This window comes from Fusarium redolens, assembly GCF_020744475.1.
Source record: "Fusarium redolens strain MPI-CAGE-AT-0023 chromosome Unknown BKA55scaffold_5, whole genome shotgun sequence".
Lineage (NCBI taxonomy): Eukaryota > Fungi > Ascomycota > Sordariomycetes > Hypocreales > Nectriaceae > Fusarium > Fusarium redolens.
This window is the reverse complement of record NW_025763668.1, coordinates 1817388-1833961: the sequence shown is the minus strand read 5'-3', so window position 1 is coordinate 1833961 and position 16574 is coordinate 1817388. Positions and strand designations below refer to the sequence as shown.

The window sequence follows — 16574 nt, the reverse complement described above, 5'->3', positions numbered from 1 at the left end:
GCCGGATGGCCCAGACAGAACTATACTGTGCCGTGAAGCCGAGTCGATATCTCTGAACCCATGAATCAATACTCTTTGGTCCAGACCTACATAGTTTAGGATCAGATAGAGCGTCTGTTTCAGCAAGCCCGATTTACTGTACCCATGTCGGTTCTTTCGTTGCACCCTGGGCGTGTGGCGATTCTTTAGCTGCAGCTGCGTGAACTATCGATTCCTGGACCCATACCCTGTGAATACACCCTCCCCTGTAAGATCATCTGGTTGGGTAAGGGTCTCGTCCTGCTGGGGGTCTTCTAAGGAGACCCATTGGTATCCTGTCGAGTGTCGAGGTTTTGACTTGGATGTTCTTGATCATACCCAAACCTCGAACATTGAAACTACACCTTATATGCGCGGCGAGCTATCAGAAACCTCTAAAGGCTGTACTTCACATCGCATACCAACTCTCTTCAGTCTGCATCAGTGAGGCTAGACTGCATTCACACAAACCTGTCCCCCTCCGAACGGATCAACGTGAAGAAAAGAAAGAAGAAGAACGCAGAAAGCGTCTGACTGACATGAGCGATTCAAACATATTAAAAAAGAAGATTGGGAAGCGAGGGAAGAAGAAGCCAGAGGAGTACAGCCCGTATTGGGGGAAGATATTAAAAGCTCGACGAGAGAGAAAGAATCGGTTTGGCGAACCTATCCTTGATCCAACACCAGCTGATAAGCCATCGAATGGGTGTAAGTCAAATGATTCAAACCGTTCCCAACACTTTGACTGATCGATTCATGGACAGGTTATCCATTGGACAATAAGCCGCTGGCATGCCAAGTTCTGGACTACAATTTAGCGAAACTAACAAATAATGAAGTTCTCAAGTATGACTGTATGTACTATCTTCGTCGCCATGAAAGGCGTGTTCTAATTGAAATGTAAAGGTTTCATGCCCACTGGGGAAGTCTATGAGTTCCTACCATGTGCGCCTTACGGAGATGCGGGCGAGATTATCGGGTATAAAAAGGTGCGCGGAACGCACCACATAATGGCCATCGAAGGTGAATATAATGAAGATTTTGTAAGTAAATCTGTATCTGTCAACTTGATACGCAGCACAGTGGCCCGGCTAATGGTAACTAGGAAGCATTTGTTCCATACAAGCTGCTCATGTATCGCGGTCGGTTTAACAACGAACCTGAAAAAGACGACAATCACCGTTTTGTGTACCTTGCACAGAACAAGCCTGGTGAGCCCCTGGTGGGCGACTGTTTCATTCGACTTGAGGAGATACACAACCGGATGAGAGGTGTTGCAGCCCATTACATAGATGATTGTGATGTGGCTGTTACACGCGCCAAAATCATTTATGCCTTAAACCATGGCACACAAGACGAGCAAGATGAGGCCCTAATGATACAGGACCAGCTCCAGCAAGAGGGACGACCGTTCCTCACATTCCGCTGCTGGGCCGTCGAAGGTTTTGAATGTGTTGCCCATGAGCGAGAGCTCTTTCACCGGCTCTTCGCTTACATCGGTCCTGACAATAATGTCTGGGATCATTTTGAAGTGTTTCGCGTCTGGTCAGGTAAGTCACGCCTTTGCCTTGAACCCGAGACTGAGCTGATTTGACTTTACAGAACTATTGAGAAAGTCACAGGGTGATAAGCTCGCGTCAAAAGACTTCTTTGGCCGCTACTGGGATGTTGTTATTCCCAATAACCAGCGGGCTATGTTCCAAACCGGGTTCAAGATCGTTGTGGGAGCGAAATATATCGAAGCTCATGGCTTCCACGCCCTCAACCCTATGACACCAGATGACCGCCTTAAAATAAGAAAAGAGGTGTTCGAGGGGGTCAATCGTGCTAATGAAGCACCACGCCTCAAGTTCAAACCCCCCCTCACGGTCAATAATGTCATATTCTGGGATCAAGTACCCAACGGATGGAGACATCTTGAGGCGCATCCCGGAGGGCTTTACAATATCGTTGTGGATGGTCCAGTACAGGGCTTTCTCACCAGCACTGACCATGACAAACCACTTTGGCAGGCTAACTATACTGAACCCGACCAGCTTCTCGCTGAGCAGCTCCAGGGAGACCTGGATAAATGTGGGAAAACAGATACAACAACAACTCATGTCGAGCATGACTACGTAGTCGCTGCGAGAAAAGGCAAGAGAAAGCCGACGCAGGACAGAGTTGTAGCTACCAATGGGTATTCTGCAAACTTGGTATGCAACATTCCCGGGAGGCTTCATTTTCATTGGTACCAGTCATTCTGACATCTACAGGCCATGGCAAAAGTATATCCTGGTTATTACCCGGACGCTGCGAAGGCGAAGAAAAGAAGGGTGGCAGAGGTACGTAGCTTCTTGTCTGGTTTCTCGAATGTAATACTAACAAGACCAGTGGCTCCATAGGTCGGCTTTTAGCTATGGAGGACTCATAAAGGGAGATCTGGGCTCTTCCCAGGTCCCTAATAATCTCGTCCTCGGCACGCCGGATACTAATACAGTTATGATGAGGTAAGGAAATATCTGTGTGCATTCTACCAAGAAAGCAAATGACTGACCCATAACAGATATGAAGCCTTCGTTAAAAGGCTTGCATACTACACCATCAACCAGCACGGCCAGCAAAACGATACAGTAGTCGTCAAGACAGTTATCAGCTATCCGGTCCTACAAGGGCATGCGCTTCATTGGATGGCAAACGATGATCACAAATACACTTGGTTAGCACCGAAGCTAATTTACGACTACCGGAATGATGTGAACAGTAGACCTGTAAGTCAAAGGCCACGATACATTTTATTTAATCCTATGGCTTAGTGCTGATACCACTTGGCGCAGCATGTCGCAGACACCCGGAACTTGTTTCCTTTGAACAGAGAGACCTCGATGCTTTTCCAATCGCTTGTCGATAAGTCTTTGGAGGAGAAGTGCTGGGGATGGAAATGCTGGGATGACAATGACGCTGTTGCGGAAGCGCTCATTGAGTCTACGGGTGTGGATGGGGATGAAGAAGATAATAACGAAGAAGAGCTGGGGGAGATGCTTCAGCAAGATCTGGCTCAGCGAGAGCAACAAGTTTGATACCAGCTATTAAAACCAATTTCCATATAATATGTATACATCATTTCTTTCAACTCTTTTCGCATCAAAAGTGTTTGACCGGCCATTACCAGAACTCACCCAAGTCTCTCCGTGTAAGACGGCCTATTCGTGTTGATACATTACAGACCTCCAAACCACGGAGCGTTTTGCCTGGCGTCTTTATCAGGAGCCCCTTTGTAGAAGTGACCTTACCGGACATGGCACATCATGAGTGATGATAGTCCAGAGCCTGGAACCTTCAGCCTACTGAGTGATTAAGGGATTGTCTCGACCACGCGCGCGCTGCAACTTCACCCCGCTCGTATCTTGCACGGGCTATCGAAGCAATACATCGGTCACCTCCGGATGTGACTGCGGCTTCTAAATCCAGGTCTTGAGTGCGGAATGCTATCTCTCTGGTCTCTCGTTCATGTTGAGAGCTGAAAATATTGATCCCAGCCTTCAGTCGGAGCGTTGCTTTGATGGCGGGGTTAATTGAGAGGCGTCCCCGATATGTGCTGAGGGGACTGCATTAGTGCACTGCACCCTGACCTATTACACTAAATTAGGCTCTACAGCACGCGAGTCTAGGCGAGTACCCCCTGTGAGTCTGAAGGGAGCGCTACCGATGCCGCGTGTCTTACACTCCCCACGTACTCCGTGTGCGATGCCAAGCACAGTACATTGTCGCAAATAGTGTGACTTACACCAAAATTATGGTCTCCTCCACACCCAGACCAGTCTAGACAGAACAAGATGCAGCTGAAATGGAACTATCGAAAAAATAAGCTTGAACCCAGTGGCTTGCGTTACGAGGAATTGAATCCGATGCCTGTCTCAATAAATCGATGCAAGTGACTGGCTTCCTTGCAGGATTGCGCATCCCCATTTCTCATTCCCATCCACCGCTTGCCTTTTCCTTCAAGATTTCACAATCACATTTTACCAAGTTTAGGGATCACGAAGAACTCAAGATTGGGTGAGGTTGAAAGACGGTGTAAGAGTCGTCACAATGCTGAAGTCCTCTCCCCGTAAGTGGCCGTCACCAATCTTCAATTGGCTCTGAACATGACGAATGACTCTAACTCATATGGCAGAATCAGAAGACATTGCGTCACAACTCCCAAAGGCCGCAGAGCCCTTGGTAGACATCACAGAGCTTGGTCCAGAGTCACCCTCAGAAGGCTCTGAACACAGCGATCAAAATGCCCAACCTATCCAAGATTCACATCTCGTCTTCGACGACGAAGTCGACACATCCGAAGCAGACCTCACTATCGATACCGTCTTAGACAGACGACTGCAGACTACACGAACAGCACCATTACGTCCACAAGGTCGCAGATCAATCTCAGGACAACAAACCAGAGACTTGAGCCATGGATCCAAAGACTTTGACAACAGCATTGCCAAGAGCGACGGCGATAGCACCACGATCCGAAGAGTTCACATCAGCTTGCCAAAGCGCAACAGTCGCAATGATTCGCAGCCTCTATCGACAAGACGAACAATGTCCAGTGAAACTACAACTACTTCGGGCAGTTTCATAGGACGACGCGCTGTCAGCAGCCAGTCCAACAAGGCGCTGTCCACAGAGGATCGCATGGTTAGAGCGTATAGTTCTCTCAGAGAGCTGCGCATGACATGCACCCTCCCTGCCTCACGAGAGCGCGTTACGATTCATCACGTTTTCGATCTCATTGACAAGACTCGCATGAGACTTGTCCCGCATCAATGGAGTCTTGTTGATCGACGTCTGAAGCAAGTGCAGTCTTCTGCCGAGCGCATCGCTGATTTCGTGGCGCTTATGAAGAATCATGGCTCTGATGCTGATAGTGTCGCTTCCATGTTTTACTCTTGCTGCGAACTTGCTCTGTCTATGCAGGGAAAGCTTACTAGCGCCAGTACGGCGCTGGATAACTTGCTGGCGGTTTTCCACAGAGCCAGTGTTACGGTTCAGCATGTCAGAGCTTCGGTGCCTGAGGGCGTGTCGTCGGATAAGCTGTACAGCTGCTTGTCCAAGGTGCTTCAGTCGTTGCAGCAGATTTGCTTGGGTTTCATTGACATTTTGGATGAGATCAACAAAGGTGAGTCCTCAACGTTACAACCGTCTATGCCATGTCAGTATGCTAACGTCTCTACAGCCGGCTCCCGTAGCTCTGCATCGTTTATCCTGCAGATCGAGCAATACTTCGAGACAGACCTGACCTCATTGTCCTTGGCTGCGCATCAAGCATGTGAAGAACTCTGGCTACTGTCGCTCAAGAGTAGTTCTGACGGTTCGCTTGAGACCTGCCACGGACCAGTGCAGGACTGGCTGAATGGTAATGGCCATGGTCATTGCAGCCACGGCTTTTCTCGAGGTCACCATGGAAGCAAGCATGGACACTCCTTCGTCTTCGACTGCGTTGAGCCCGTCGTCGTTCAATTCTTCAAGACACCCTCCAGGCTATTACTTGTCGCTGGAGACGCTGGCTATGGAGAGCAAGAGCTCGTGTCCAACATAATCGAGCGTTTACAATTGTCTTTGTCACTGGATGCAAAACTGCTTCGCGCATCAGTTGTGTCTGCGACACAGGGTTTAACAGCATCCATTCGTCTTCTCAAAGCGTTGCTCTTCCAGCTGCTTGATCAGTCTATCGGCGACACTGGCCTGTTAGATGCCATCAATACGGTCAGGAAGCGCAGTGAAACTGAGCCAGCGGAGAAGACTGAAGACCTATTGTGGGAACTTCTTGCCGATCGTTGTTCCAAGGCCAGTGGTAACGTTGCCATTGTGATCAACACCATTGACAGTCATGGAACTGATGGCTCCTCCAAGTTCCTTGCCAAGCTCCAAGCACTTACATCCGAATGCGATAATATTCGCTGTCTTGCATTGGCTGATGCCGATTCAGCAAGATCCATATCCGGTGCTCAGATATACACTCTGTCTCGTATGGACATTCGCAGAAATGCCCGTTCGTTCATGCAGACGGCGCTCTCAACCTCTGCTATACTATCATTTCTTTCGGCTGAGATGAAGAGGGAGCTTCAGAAGCATATCGCAGAACGTCAATGGACGTCGCTGCTGGAAGCCAAGCTTATCCTTCGACTACTAGAGGCCGAGCATGACCTGGGTCGTATGACAGACATCATTTGCAAGACACCCAAGACTGTTCAGGGTATTCTCGACAATATGCTACTCAAGATTGACTACTCCAATCCTGATATGCAGTCCCTTCTCTCATGGCTTCTCGTGGGAAAGCGGCCTATCCAGGTTGATGAGATGGAGCGATATGGCTCTGTGACTATGAGCAACTGGCTCAGAAGAATCCGTTCCGGCCGGTCCGTGAGCTCCAACTCTCCTCTTGCCAGTATCATCACCATTCGCAGCGGTCGTATTCAGTTTGTCGACTCTGTTGTCCAAGCGAAGATGCATCATCTTGCTACACATGGCAAGATCGCATTGTCGTTGAACCTGGCTCATCGAAGGGTTGCGATTGACTGTCTTGAGCATGCGAAAAAGTACCTTCAGCAAGACAAGGTCGATATTGTCTTCCAAAACGTGTCTCAGAGCCAATGGGCTACAGCGGCTTCGTACAAAGACTTTGATCCACTGATGGTGTACGCCGCCAGAAATTGGTATGAGCACTACGAGAAGTCGCTTTCATCTTCAGAGAAACTCTCGCGACATCTCCCTACTGAAGTTTCATCCAAGATGTCTGATTCAGTATTGATGGCTTTAGCTGAATGGCACTTCCTCCGATCTGAAGGCGATAGTGTTATGACGAACAAGCAATTGACCAAGATTCTCTCCCTGCGAAAGGCTGCTTTTGGTCCAAACGCCAAGTCTGTGATCCAAACATTGATCAATCTTGCTCATTCGGATCTTCGTCGGACTATTAGCATTGAGAAGCTGGTCGAAGCTTTTGAAGCAGCCATTCTCACCTTCGAAGACCCAAGCCCTCAGGCTACCGCTGGTGCCAAGTACATCACGTCCCTAGTCAAGCCGCACACGACGCTGTCTTCGAAGAGTTCCAAGGTATACAAGTACCTTTGGCGCGTTCTGAGAGGTGAGCTTGGAGAGAGCCATGATCAGACACTCGCCGTCGCTCAGAGGCTTGCGGAGTTGTACAAGGCTGAGATGCGTTTCGCTGAGGCTGCAGAGATTCTGCACGATATGTACGTGGCCTGCTGCCGAACCAGAGGCCTGTTCGCAAGTAAGACGCTTGATCTGTTCCACGCGCTGATCGATTCTCTTGAGCATGCTGATGACATGGCTGCTGCTCAGCAGCTGTGTCAAGATGTTTTCGATGCTGCACCGACTCTAGAAACGTGGACAGATGCTGCACTCTCTGCTATTACTCGCATCGTTCGACACTACCAAGACCGTGGTATGTCGAGCGCTTCCAAGGGTGCTCTGCAGCAGTTATGGAGCTTGCTTCAAGGGCAGTTGAACAAGGAGAACAACAATCAAGGTGCCATATTGGTCGCTTTTACTTCCGTCACTCTTCAACTGGCGACAAAGTTGCGCGATCTTTCCTTGGAAAAGGAAGCTAGCACGACGCTGGTGTCATTTTGGACTTCTGTCTCCAGGTTCGTGACAACCGACCGTCGGTGCGAAGTGACCACACTGGTGAACCTGCGAGAGATCGCACAGCTTCTCCTCCGACTCGAGAAGAACCAGGAAGCATTGAGCATCCTTCGGGTGCTGTACGAGATTCATCAACTACCCTCTCATGACCACTTTGACGAAATGCTCCAAGTCTATTCTGCGCTCATTGTCTGCTACAAGGGTGTTAAGAACCCTATTGAAGACTTCTTGTGGCTGAACATCCTCGATAGTATTCTCCATACCACATCCGGTCATGGAGACATAGGATCAGACACGGTCTTTTTGTGCAGAGATCTGGCCCATCTGCATCGCTCGCGATCAGAGTGGAAAGCAGCCATCAGCATATGTCGAAAGAGCCTTGAGGTGTTGTGGCCGCAGGTCCTCATAGAAGGGGGAAAGCTACATCTGCCGAAGACTTTCACCCACGAACGTGTTGAGATTGCGATCATAATGGCTCAGATGTACAAGTTGACTGATCAGGTCTCCCAAGGAGATGCCTTGATCCAGTCCATCGTCAAGTGCTGCAAGCAGAGCGTGCTTCTCTGGCAGTCTTCTAGCCAAGACATTGCCCTGATTCTTTCTGGAGCTCTTGAAGACGCAGGTCTACATCTTGAGGCTTTGGAGTTCTGGAAGTCTATCGTTGGCGATTGCAGAACTCACTTGGGCCATTCCCACTCATTCACACTTCACATCGCTGCGGCGATTGTCCGTCTAAGCCTCCATCTCGGTACTGTCATTGAAGATGACGACGACATTTGTGATTGTTTCGAGGAAGAACCTGATGAAGACGATGTCGCTTCAATCACTGTTCTCATCGAAGGTCTTCTTGCCCTGTGTAAGAACCAGAGAGGCAAGGGCAAGCGAGAGAGCTACACGATTCTCCTCCGTCGGTACGAGCGCCTCTGGTCGTACTATGCTGACCTACGACACCATGTATCGATGGACGCTTCTCGAGGATTTGAGATATACATTGGCTACTCCCAAGCATTGCTTTCTGTGGGCAGTGTATCCATCGCCGTGCGTCTTGCCCGTAAGCTGAGGACTATTATGCTGTCAGACCTGGGACGCCAGGATATTTGGTACCTCAAGGCGTCGCTTGAACTGACCAAGCTTCTTGAGATGGATGACACAACTCTTCGTGAAGCTGTCGATATCTATGACGAGATAAACGAGATCAGCCTGGGTATGTCTGGTACAGATGAGGCATTCATCGAGATCCTGCGCCTCGTTGAGGAACGCTTAAGTGTCCTCATGTCAAGCAAGCCTCTTCTTCATGACAGAGCAGAGCACATTCTCATCAAGTCTTGGAGGCAGTGTGCCAAAAAGCACGGCTATGGCCATGAGCGCGCCATCTCGAGCCTGAAGAAGGTTCTCGACTTTTGGGCCGCGAACCTCAATGCCGAAAACAAGAAGCAAGCCACAGTCACCCTAGAAGAGGTTATTCTGGGAGTTCTGAAGAAGGAGACAAATCCCAGAAAGTTGTTCCATCTAGCAGAGCACTTCAACGCAATGTACAAGCTCCTTGGTGTTGACCACGGAAACCTGGTCTTCTTGAAGACCATCCGCTCCGAAATAGCGCGGTCACAACCCCAAGGACTTTGCGGTCAGGCATACCTGCAGAACAAGCACAAGCGTTCGGTGACGTATGACCGCAGATGTCTTGTTCTTGTATACGCGATGGAAGCACTCTCCAAGAAGAAGACAGAAAGCCTCTTCGGTGACATCTTGACGCGAGTCGTTGCTGAGACAGCGCTTTATGAGGCGTGGCTTCGAGCTGGACAGCAGAACGATCAGCTTGGCAATCTCTTGACGACCGGTTCGCGATTGATTCAGCATCTCGAAGCTTATAGTTTGCGCTCCGAGGCTGGTGGCATTCAAGACGAACTATGGAAATTGTTCTGCCGCATGCTAGACCGACCAGAGGGCAAGGGTAGCTCGACATATCATCTCTTCCAAGCTATTCTTGCTTCATCTTCCGAACAAGATATCTCCACGTCGCTTTTGCAAGATGCATTTGGACTTATTCAGCAGATGGCGGATGCTGGCTCGCACAAAGCATGTTTCTACCTGTCGCAATGGGTGTTTGAGTACAGCGAAAACGGAGCCGACAGCGACGATAGCTCTTCTGCGCTTGTGCTTCTGAAGCTGAGTACCTTGCTGTATAAGATCTCCGAGATCGAAGTCGATGTATCGCTCAGTGGTTCGATCGAAGAGCTGGCTACACAGTTGGGAGTATTGGCGATGAGCTACACTTCTGACATCGACTTGAGTGTCTTGAGTGTAAGCCACCTCACATGCATTCTCAGCATCGCCGGCAAGCAAAACGACTACATCACTCTCAAGGTTCGTGACCACCATCCTCTCTATGGTTTTTTACTAATCATCATAAAGCGCATTCTTGAACTCCTGTGGAACTCGCGCGACCACTACGACTTCAACCTCGAGCCCACCACCACCATCGCCATTGGTAAGCGACTGGCAGAGGTTCATTTCGCCTGCGGAGAGCACACCACAGCTTTCACTCTTCTCGAGGATATCAGCTATAACCTCAAGGATGTATACGGCGCCAATCATTCTATGGCCATGAGTTGCATGAGGCTTCTAGCATCCATGCACGAGAGTCTAGGTCACCGCACCTCGGCCATAGACGTTAGGTTCCTCATGCTCAAGGATGCTGCAACCTGGGAGGACGACCTGACTTCTCCGGGTTCGCAGGAGGAGGCAGTAGCCTTCTATCTTGACCAACTCCAATTCCTGAGGAACGGGTATGCGGTCGTGGGGCAGGATTATTCTTGGCACTTGGAGCAGAATATGGATTACCTCGAGGAAATTACTTCCAAGGTGAAGCAATTGATCTCGGTGTCTACTGCTACTCATGAGGTGGGAGATATCTTGGACCTAGGGGCCTGGACTGGCTTGGAGGAGGTGGATGTAAGTGAGGATGCATTGGATGTTTGGTGCGCGCCCGAGGATTGGAGGGTTGAGATGGGAATGGAGGATGATGCTGATAGCTGTGCTTATTCAACTTCGTCGACGAACGTGTAATATTGGGAATCTAGTTATTCAAATTAATGGTATTTATGTCTTTTATGGTTTACTCTAAAGTACTCGTGTTCGTTGATGCAACGGTGTTACACATCACAACCCAGAAAAGGTAGATCAACAAAAGTCAACACGAGTCACTGTAGAACTCACTCTTCGTATATAATACTCATTATTAATCACGATACTGTGAAATTGAAGACGTTTTTAGCCTTTATTTACTAGTTTTATTTCTTCTTCTTTTTGATACGCTTATTGATGAGTTTCATGTGAACGGCACTGAGTACAACACCATTGCAGATGCTATAACCGCGCCCGCCGTTCACAGCCGGGAGCTCCGGTTGCGGAGTTCCCGGACACGGAGAAGGACCTCCGTCCTCAAAGTATATAACGTCAACGGGCAACTCAACCCTGTGGCATCAACCGTCCTACATTAACTTCACAATTCGAAATCATGTCTCAAAATCAAGAATTCAGCGAAGGTTTCAAAAAGGGCCTCAAAGTCCGAGGCGAAGTTCTCGGCGAAGAATACGTCTCCAAAGCAGTCGCAAGTCTCGAAAACGAATACTGGAAACCCGCACAAGAACTCATCACAGAATATGCCTGGGGTAATGTGTGGACTCGACCTGGTCTCGATAGAAAGCAGAGAAGTCTTCTTAGTAAGTGACGCGATTATATCAAACCACCATTTCTGACAATTTGATAGCATTGGCATTCTTGACAGCTCAAAAGGCATGGCCCGAATTGACGTTGCATACCAAGGGAGCTATGCGGAACGGTTTGACTGAGATTGAGATTCGAGAGGCTGTTTTGCAATCTATGATTTATCTTGGTGCTCCTGTTGGGCTGGAGGCTATGAGGGTTACGGAGAAGGCTATCAACGAGTTTAAGGCGCAGAGCGGAGGTGAATCTAGTGGCTCAAAGGATTGAATAATGCAATAACCCTCAGTAAATTCAATCGGGTTATATCCATTCACCCTGGGATAGTCGAACTGACTCAATCATATCAATGAGGCGATGACTTCCCTTGTTCCATGCGGGTTAACGGAAGAAGCACGTGTTCGACCCCACCAGATGCCATCACCTTATTTACCCCTCCTCATACTTGAACATCATACTCGTATCATACACCCTTTTCTCGCAAAATCTTTTTCATAATGGCTTCAAAAATTCAAAACGTGACGGAGTTCTCATACGTTACCCTCAATGAGGGTGTCAACGTCTTTGATGAATCAGCTGCGGCAAAAACATATCAAAATGTTCTTGAGACAGCATTGAAACAACCTGGTGCTAGACGAGTTTATACTGGTGTTGAGGTTGAGAATCCTTCTACACTATGGTTGTTTCTTGATTGGGAGAGTTTGGAAGATCATGAGAATTATCCCAAGACCGCGTAAGTTTACGCTGATGTTGTTATATGAGATCATACTAACGATTTCAGCGATCATGGCCCTATCATTGAATCTCTCAAACCCATCGTGGACTTCTCAAATTCCATAAACAAACAGGTCACCCTAACCCCCTTCCCCCAGAAGACGTCCTCAACAAGGACCGCTCCCCCGTAACAGAAGTCCTCCTAGCATTCTTCCCCGCCGACTACGACGTGGCATCCCGCGCCACAGCCACCCGCCGTCTCGAAGAGTTCACCGGTGTAGCACTAAAGACATCCCGCGACTGGCGCGGCATCAGCTACGGCTGGAGTGTTGAAAACGATGTACCTATCCGAGGAGATGAGGGTAAGACGGGGAGTATGCTTGCTGCGTTTATTGGATGGCCTAGTATTGAGGCGCATCAGAAGTTTCGGGAGACGGATGATTTTAAGGAGAATATTGGGTTGTTGAGGGAGATTCCGGGGTTGGTTAAGTTAGCTGCTTTCCATGTTAGTTGTGTGAGTAAGGAGGCTGAGGGGTTGAAGGAGAGGGATGCTGAGAAGGCTCATGAGCATGGACATGATCATAGTTGTGGATCTGGTGGATGCTGTTAGTTCTGTAGACTATGCACTTTTTGTTCTTTTGTTCTTGTAAACCAAAGATTTGAATTTATAAAGATGCTATGTTATGCCATGATTCAGCACACAGCCAGTTCGTCACAGTTCAGATTTCTTCACTTTGTATAAGGGGTTACAGAATATCAATATCCTTCAAAACTCATTGCATGGTTCAGGGGAAGACCAAGAGATGCTCCAATATTTGTATTTTCGCTTGGAGTAAGTAATCAAGATTCCGTGTTCGCCTTGCTTTCATGTTCTATAGATTCCTTCTCGTTTCACTGGCTCAAAGGCCGGGGGTATCGTATTCATTACCCATTACTCCACAGTGAAATCTCCTCCCTCCGTAAACTCATTATGCATACTAAACTCCTCAAACTGAGCAGCCAAGTTCCTAATATGTCCATCCCCAGGCTTCGTAGCCTCAAGATCAAAATCCAAAACCCAACTCCCAAACGTACCGCTCTCATCTTTACTAGGCGGTACATCCTGCTTCGGCGCTTCTAAAGCACGCATGAGCTTATTCGCTTCAGCAGCTGACATACTCCCATCTCTCATCGCCATGGCTAAAAGACCTTTTCCAACGGGTTCACAGACTGGGAAACAAGCGCCGAGATCTTGACAGGCTGCTAGACATATGAGGAAGTAGAAGTGCCAGTGTGCTTCTTCGTTGCTTCCTCGATGTCGGTGTTTTCTGTCAAGGCTGGGAGTTTGGATGGTTTGGTTGCGCAGAGCGGCGTCGCGGATTATTGTGTTGCTGACGTGGACGACAGCTGAGCTTAGAACGCTGAGGGAGTGGGCGCGGGGATGGTAGAGGCGGCTGATGAGGACGAGACGCTGGAGTTGGTTTGTAGATGCTCTTAATGCTGCTTTAGGGGATTTTAATAACGCTGGATTCAGATTCTGGTTGCTTGGATCCATGATGAATGTGTGAAAGATGTGCGTAATAGCAACATGGAGCAGAATGCTGGATCTTGTCAGTCATATTCTCACGCATGGAGAAGTATATCTTACTTGAACGCCAACACATGATCAGGCATATTCCCCGGATCAATCGACGACATCTCCGACGGTAATGAATCCGTAAAGGTCAATATCTTCTGATACTTTGCCTCCACAAACGCCAAAGGAATCTTTATCGGAGCAGCAGCACCATCACCCTGTTGCGCAAAGTAAACCGCAATGACCTCCTGCATGATAGTCCAGAGCTCACATAGCGCTTGAAACGTTTTTCCTGCATAGTCAGGTGTGAAGTGTCGAGGCCAGTGAACTGCTAACCTTTCATCTATCGAGTCCTCGCTGCTTCGTCCGGGGACTGGAAACATTGGTGGGAATGCTATAGGTTTTGTTGGGACCCAGAATGTGTTTAGTCTGAGGTGTTAGTGAGGCTTGAGGATGGGGGAGAGGTGGACGTACGTTAGATAGCTGTATGCTCCCCAGGCTGTATGGGCCATTGCGCGTTTGGTGTCGGGGTCTAAGCTATCGAATGATGCGGCGTTTTCTGGTGTGTGCGGTATGCCGAAGAGCTTCAACCTCTCCGCCATTGCGCGGCCATCGTCAAGAAGATCATTGCTGGAAACATTGGACCTTTCAAGGTGGCAACTGACACTGAGCATGAGAATCGCAGCGACGTTCACTAATGAGTCAGAGGATCGCTCAGCGCGCCATAATACGCCAGCATCTTTCATAAAGTCCTGACTCAAAGCGCCGACAGCTTCATCAATCACGGAATAAGCTTGCTACGCGGTGGATCAGCGTCAGCTAAGATGACAATATGTGGCGAGTGGCAACTTACACAGGCGTGGGCCAGCAGGGCATTCACCAGAAATGGTGAGCAATACTGATGTCGGCGGTGAACGAGGTCGTGTATAAAAAGGTCGGGATCGAAGAGCCCGAAGATGGAGTGATTGCCCTGCAGGTACAGTGAGATGGCGCTGGCAGCGACTTCATCGTCAATGGGGACGCCAGTCCAGTACCCAATCTGCAGTTGGTGTAACCTCTCATCGCAATACTTTTCACGGTGAGGGCCAGCGACGTCTTCCTCTTGTTTTATGTGAGGACGTTCAAATTGGGGATTCGGTGTAGGTATAGACTGATCATTGCTAGATGATGTCGATGGTGACATGGTGTCAGACGGCGACGACCCATCAAGCAAAAGACCTTGAGATGAGCGCTGAACAGGTCTCAATCTAGGATCGGCACTCAAAGACGGTAGGTCCAGGGGAAACAAGGTAGGATACGCCATGCCATGTCGTACCGTCAGCTCAAACTCAAGGCCTGACGACGTTGGCGGCGACATTGCCTGCGCAGTTCGTATACCAGAGGGCTGAAGCCTCCCATGCATACTCCCCTGCAGCGACGACAATGCATCGGACAGGTTACTCGTACTTCTAAGTTGACGGTGTGCAGCGAGGGCTTCATCTTCCGGAAGCGACATCAACAGCTCGAGAATATCGCGATGCTCTTTGAGTTCCCGCTCGACATTGGCAAGGTGATCAACACTGTAGACGCATGTCGTTCCCCATTTCTCACACTTGGAGCAACTTGGCCTTTTACCGTCGCACTACAACATCAGCAGTGGGTCAGACATGAATGTACCGTACAGCGGGTAGAGAAACAAGGAGTGACTTACACGGGCTTTTTTAAGGCGGCAGTTCTCACAGGCGTTAGGCCTGTTTGCACGCCTCCGCTTAGCAACCCGCGTATCTTGATCCTGACCCCCAGGACTACCTGAAGTATCCGGTGCAGGAAGCAAAGCCTTGTACGGCATGACGTTACGCCCCGTCTCCAGTTCCGCGGTGGTGGTTTCTCGTTTAGTTAGTTAGTTAACGAACTGATCACCCGTCCATGGGTGCGACAGTCCCTTGGACGTGCACTTCCTAAAGGTACATTCAGCCAGTTTGTCTTGGGTGTGTTTAGGCGTAGACGTTCAATCGGAGGGTGAGTTTCGTTTACAAGGGGGCCACTAGGGGAATATCTCGATCGTGGAGTTGACAAGCCGCCCTGAGGATCGGATCGGGACAGAGACAGATTGAGATATTTTTCATGCTGGGATTTGATTCGATGGGAGGGATGCTTAGTCTTGTTTCTGACATCACCCAGCCAGCCTCTTTTAACCGCTTTGCTGTTTGGGGAAAAGATCAGGCACACCGGCTATGACTCGGCTTTAAGACATGCTTGATGAAACTTGAAGTCTTTGAACAAGAGCCAACCGTGCGATTCGGGTTCGACTTTTGAATGCTGGTAAAGTCTTCATGTGAGTAAAGAATTTATGTCTCAATAAATCTCGTATCTCTTGACTTGAAGCGCTGACAGACTTAAGAAACTTTACGACACCTGAGATCTTAAGATCCACAGATAAGCTCTGGGATCATACGACTCCCCATGCCTATCGCTAACTATTTTCAACCTTCACGATCACTTCATCGTCTTCTGATGTTTTACTAGGTTATTAATAACTACAGGTATCTCTTTTCCCTCTAACCTTTGTACAAGCCTTACCTCAGGCCATGTCAAAGATTGATGATCAATGTTGAGACGCGTAAATCAACGTATTAACATGGTCAGAATATTTCAAAAATTTAGTATTCTTCAATGAATACTGCAGTTCTTTCTGTTCCAAGATAAGAGATTTCAAGTCTTATACATATCTTAAATCTTACTCAAATCCCCTGCGTCACCCTTATTCTCAATGATACCTCAATTATCCATCCCAAAACTCTGAATTCCAGGCCTGAATTTCACGTATCACGATGAGAACTTGAGAACTTATACTATGCATGAGAAAGCACGAGGCATCTAACACTTAACATCGGATTCTAGGAGCGCTGTTAGACTTCACCGTCTAGACATGTTCCAGCTTCGATAAAAA

General features: G+C 48.7%; 5 protein-coding genes across 5 annotated transcripts; 4 read left to right on the top strand and 1 right to left on the bottom strand.

The window, feature by feature from the left end:
* Positions 1–1150: 1150 nt before the first annotated feature.
* On the top strand, positions 1151–3077 carry BKA55DRAFT_592248 (uncharacterized protein; the record flags this gene model as incomplete). The annotated part of the gene is made up of 6 exons (XM_046195363.1): positions 1151–1568; positions 1621–2213; positions 2274–2342; positions 2392–2507; positions 2564–2768; positions 2835–3077. 6 exons carry the CDS (start codon positions 1151–1153, stop codon positions 3075–3077), a joined length of 1644 nt encoding a protein of 547 aa, XP_046052237.1.
* Positions 3078–3866: 789 nt separating this feature from the next.
* Positions 3867–10765, top strand: BKA55DRAFT_639596 (uncharacterized protein). Its single transcript, XM_046197111.1, has 4 exons — positions 3867–4108; positions 4175–5164; positions 5222–10017; positions 10066–10765. The coding sequence occupies exons 1-4, from the start codon at positions 4090–4092 to the stop codon at positions 10717–10719; spliced, it is 6459 nt and encodes a 2152-aa protein (XP_046052236.1). The 5' UTR covers positions 3867–4089; the 3' UTR covers positions 10720–10765.
* Positions 10766–11071: 306 nt separating this feature from the next.
* BKA55DRAFT_562706 (AhpD-like protein) lies at positions 11072–11845 on the top strand. Its single transcript, XM_046192320.1, has 2 exons — positions 11072–11375; positions 11423–11845. The coding sequence occupies exons 1-2, from the start codon at positions 11171–11173 to the stop codon at positions 11644–11646; spliced, it is 429 nt and encodes a 142-aa protein (XP_046052235.1). The 5' UTR covers positions 11072–11170; the 3' UTR covers positions 11647–11845.
* BKA55DRAFT_562704 (uncharacterized protein) lies at positions 11846–12870 on the top strand. The gene is made up of 3 exons (XM_046192319.1): positions 11846–12109; positions 12158–12224; positions 12266–12870. Exons 1-3 carry the CDS (start codon positions 11874–11876, stop codon positions 12698–12700), a joined length of 738 nt encoding a protein of 245 aa, XP_046052234.1. The 5' UTR covers positions 11846–11873; the 3' UTR covers positions 12701–12870.
* Positions 12871–13021: 151 nt separating this feature from the next.
* BKA55DRAFT_592244 (uncharacterized protein) lies at positions 13022–15473 on the bottom strand (the record flags this gene model as incomplete). Its single annotated transcript, XM_046195362.1, has 5 exons — positions 13022–13670; positions 13718–14074; positions 14120–14442; positions 14499–15266; positions 15336–15473. 5 exons carry the CDS (start codon positions 15471–15473, stop codon positions 13022–13024), a joined length of 2235 nt encoding a protein of 744 aa, XP_046052233.1.
* Positions 15474–16574: the final 1101 nt, after the last annotated feature.

Bases quoted from the DNA above. Each gene is read 5' to 3' on its own strand.
- BKA55DRAFT_639596 (XM_046197111.1), top strand. The intron at 5,165-5,221 runs GTGAGTCCTCAA...ACGTCTCTACAG, and splicing joins TTTGGATGAGATCAACAAAG to CCGGCTCCCGTAGCTCTGCA. The intron at 10,018-10,065 runs GTTCGTGACCAC...ATCATCATAAAG, and splicing joins ACGACTACATCACTCTCAAG to CGCATTCTTGAACTCCTGTG.
- BKA55DRAFT_562706 (XM_046192320.1), top strand. From the start codon at position 11,171: ATGTCTCAAAATCAAGAATTCAGCGAAGGTTTCAAAAAGGGCCTCAAA. The intron at 11,376-11,422 runs GTAAGTGACGCG...ACAATTTGATAG, and splicing joins AAAGCAGAGAAGTCTTCTTA to CATTGGCATTCTTGACAGCT.
- BKA55DRAFT_562704 (XM_046192319.1), top strand. From the start codon at position 11,874: ATGGCTTCAAAAATTCAAAACGTGACGGAGTTCTCATACGTTACCCTC. The intron at 12,110-12,157 runs GTAAGTTTACGC...TAACGATTTCAG, and splicing joins GAGAATTATCCCAAGACCGC to CGATCATGGCCCTATCATTG. The intron at 12,225-12,265 runs GTCACCCTAACC...GTCCTCAACAAG, and splicing joins CAAATTCCATAAACAAACAG to GACCGCTCCCCCGTAACAGA.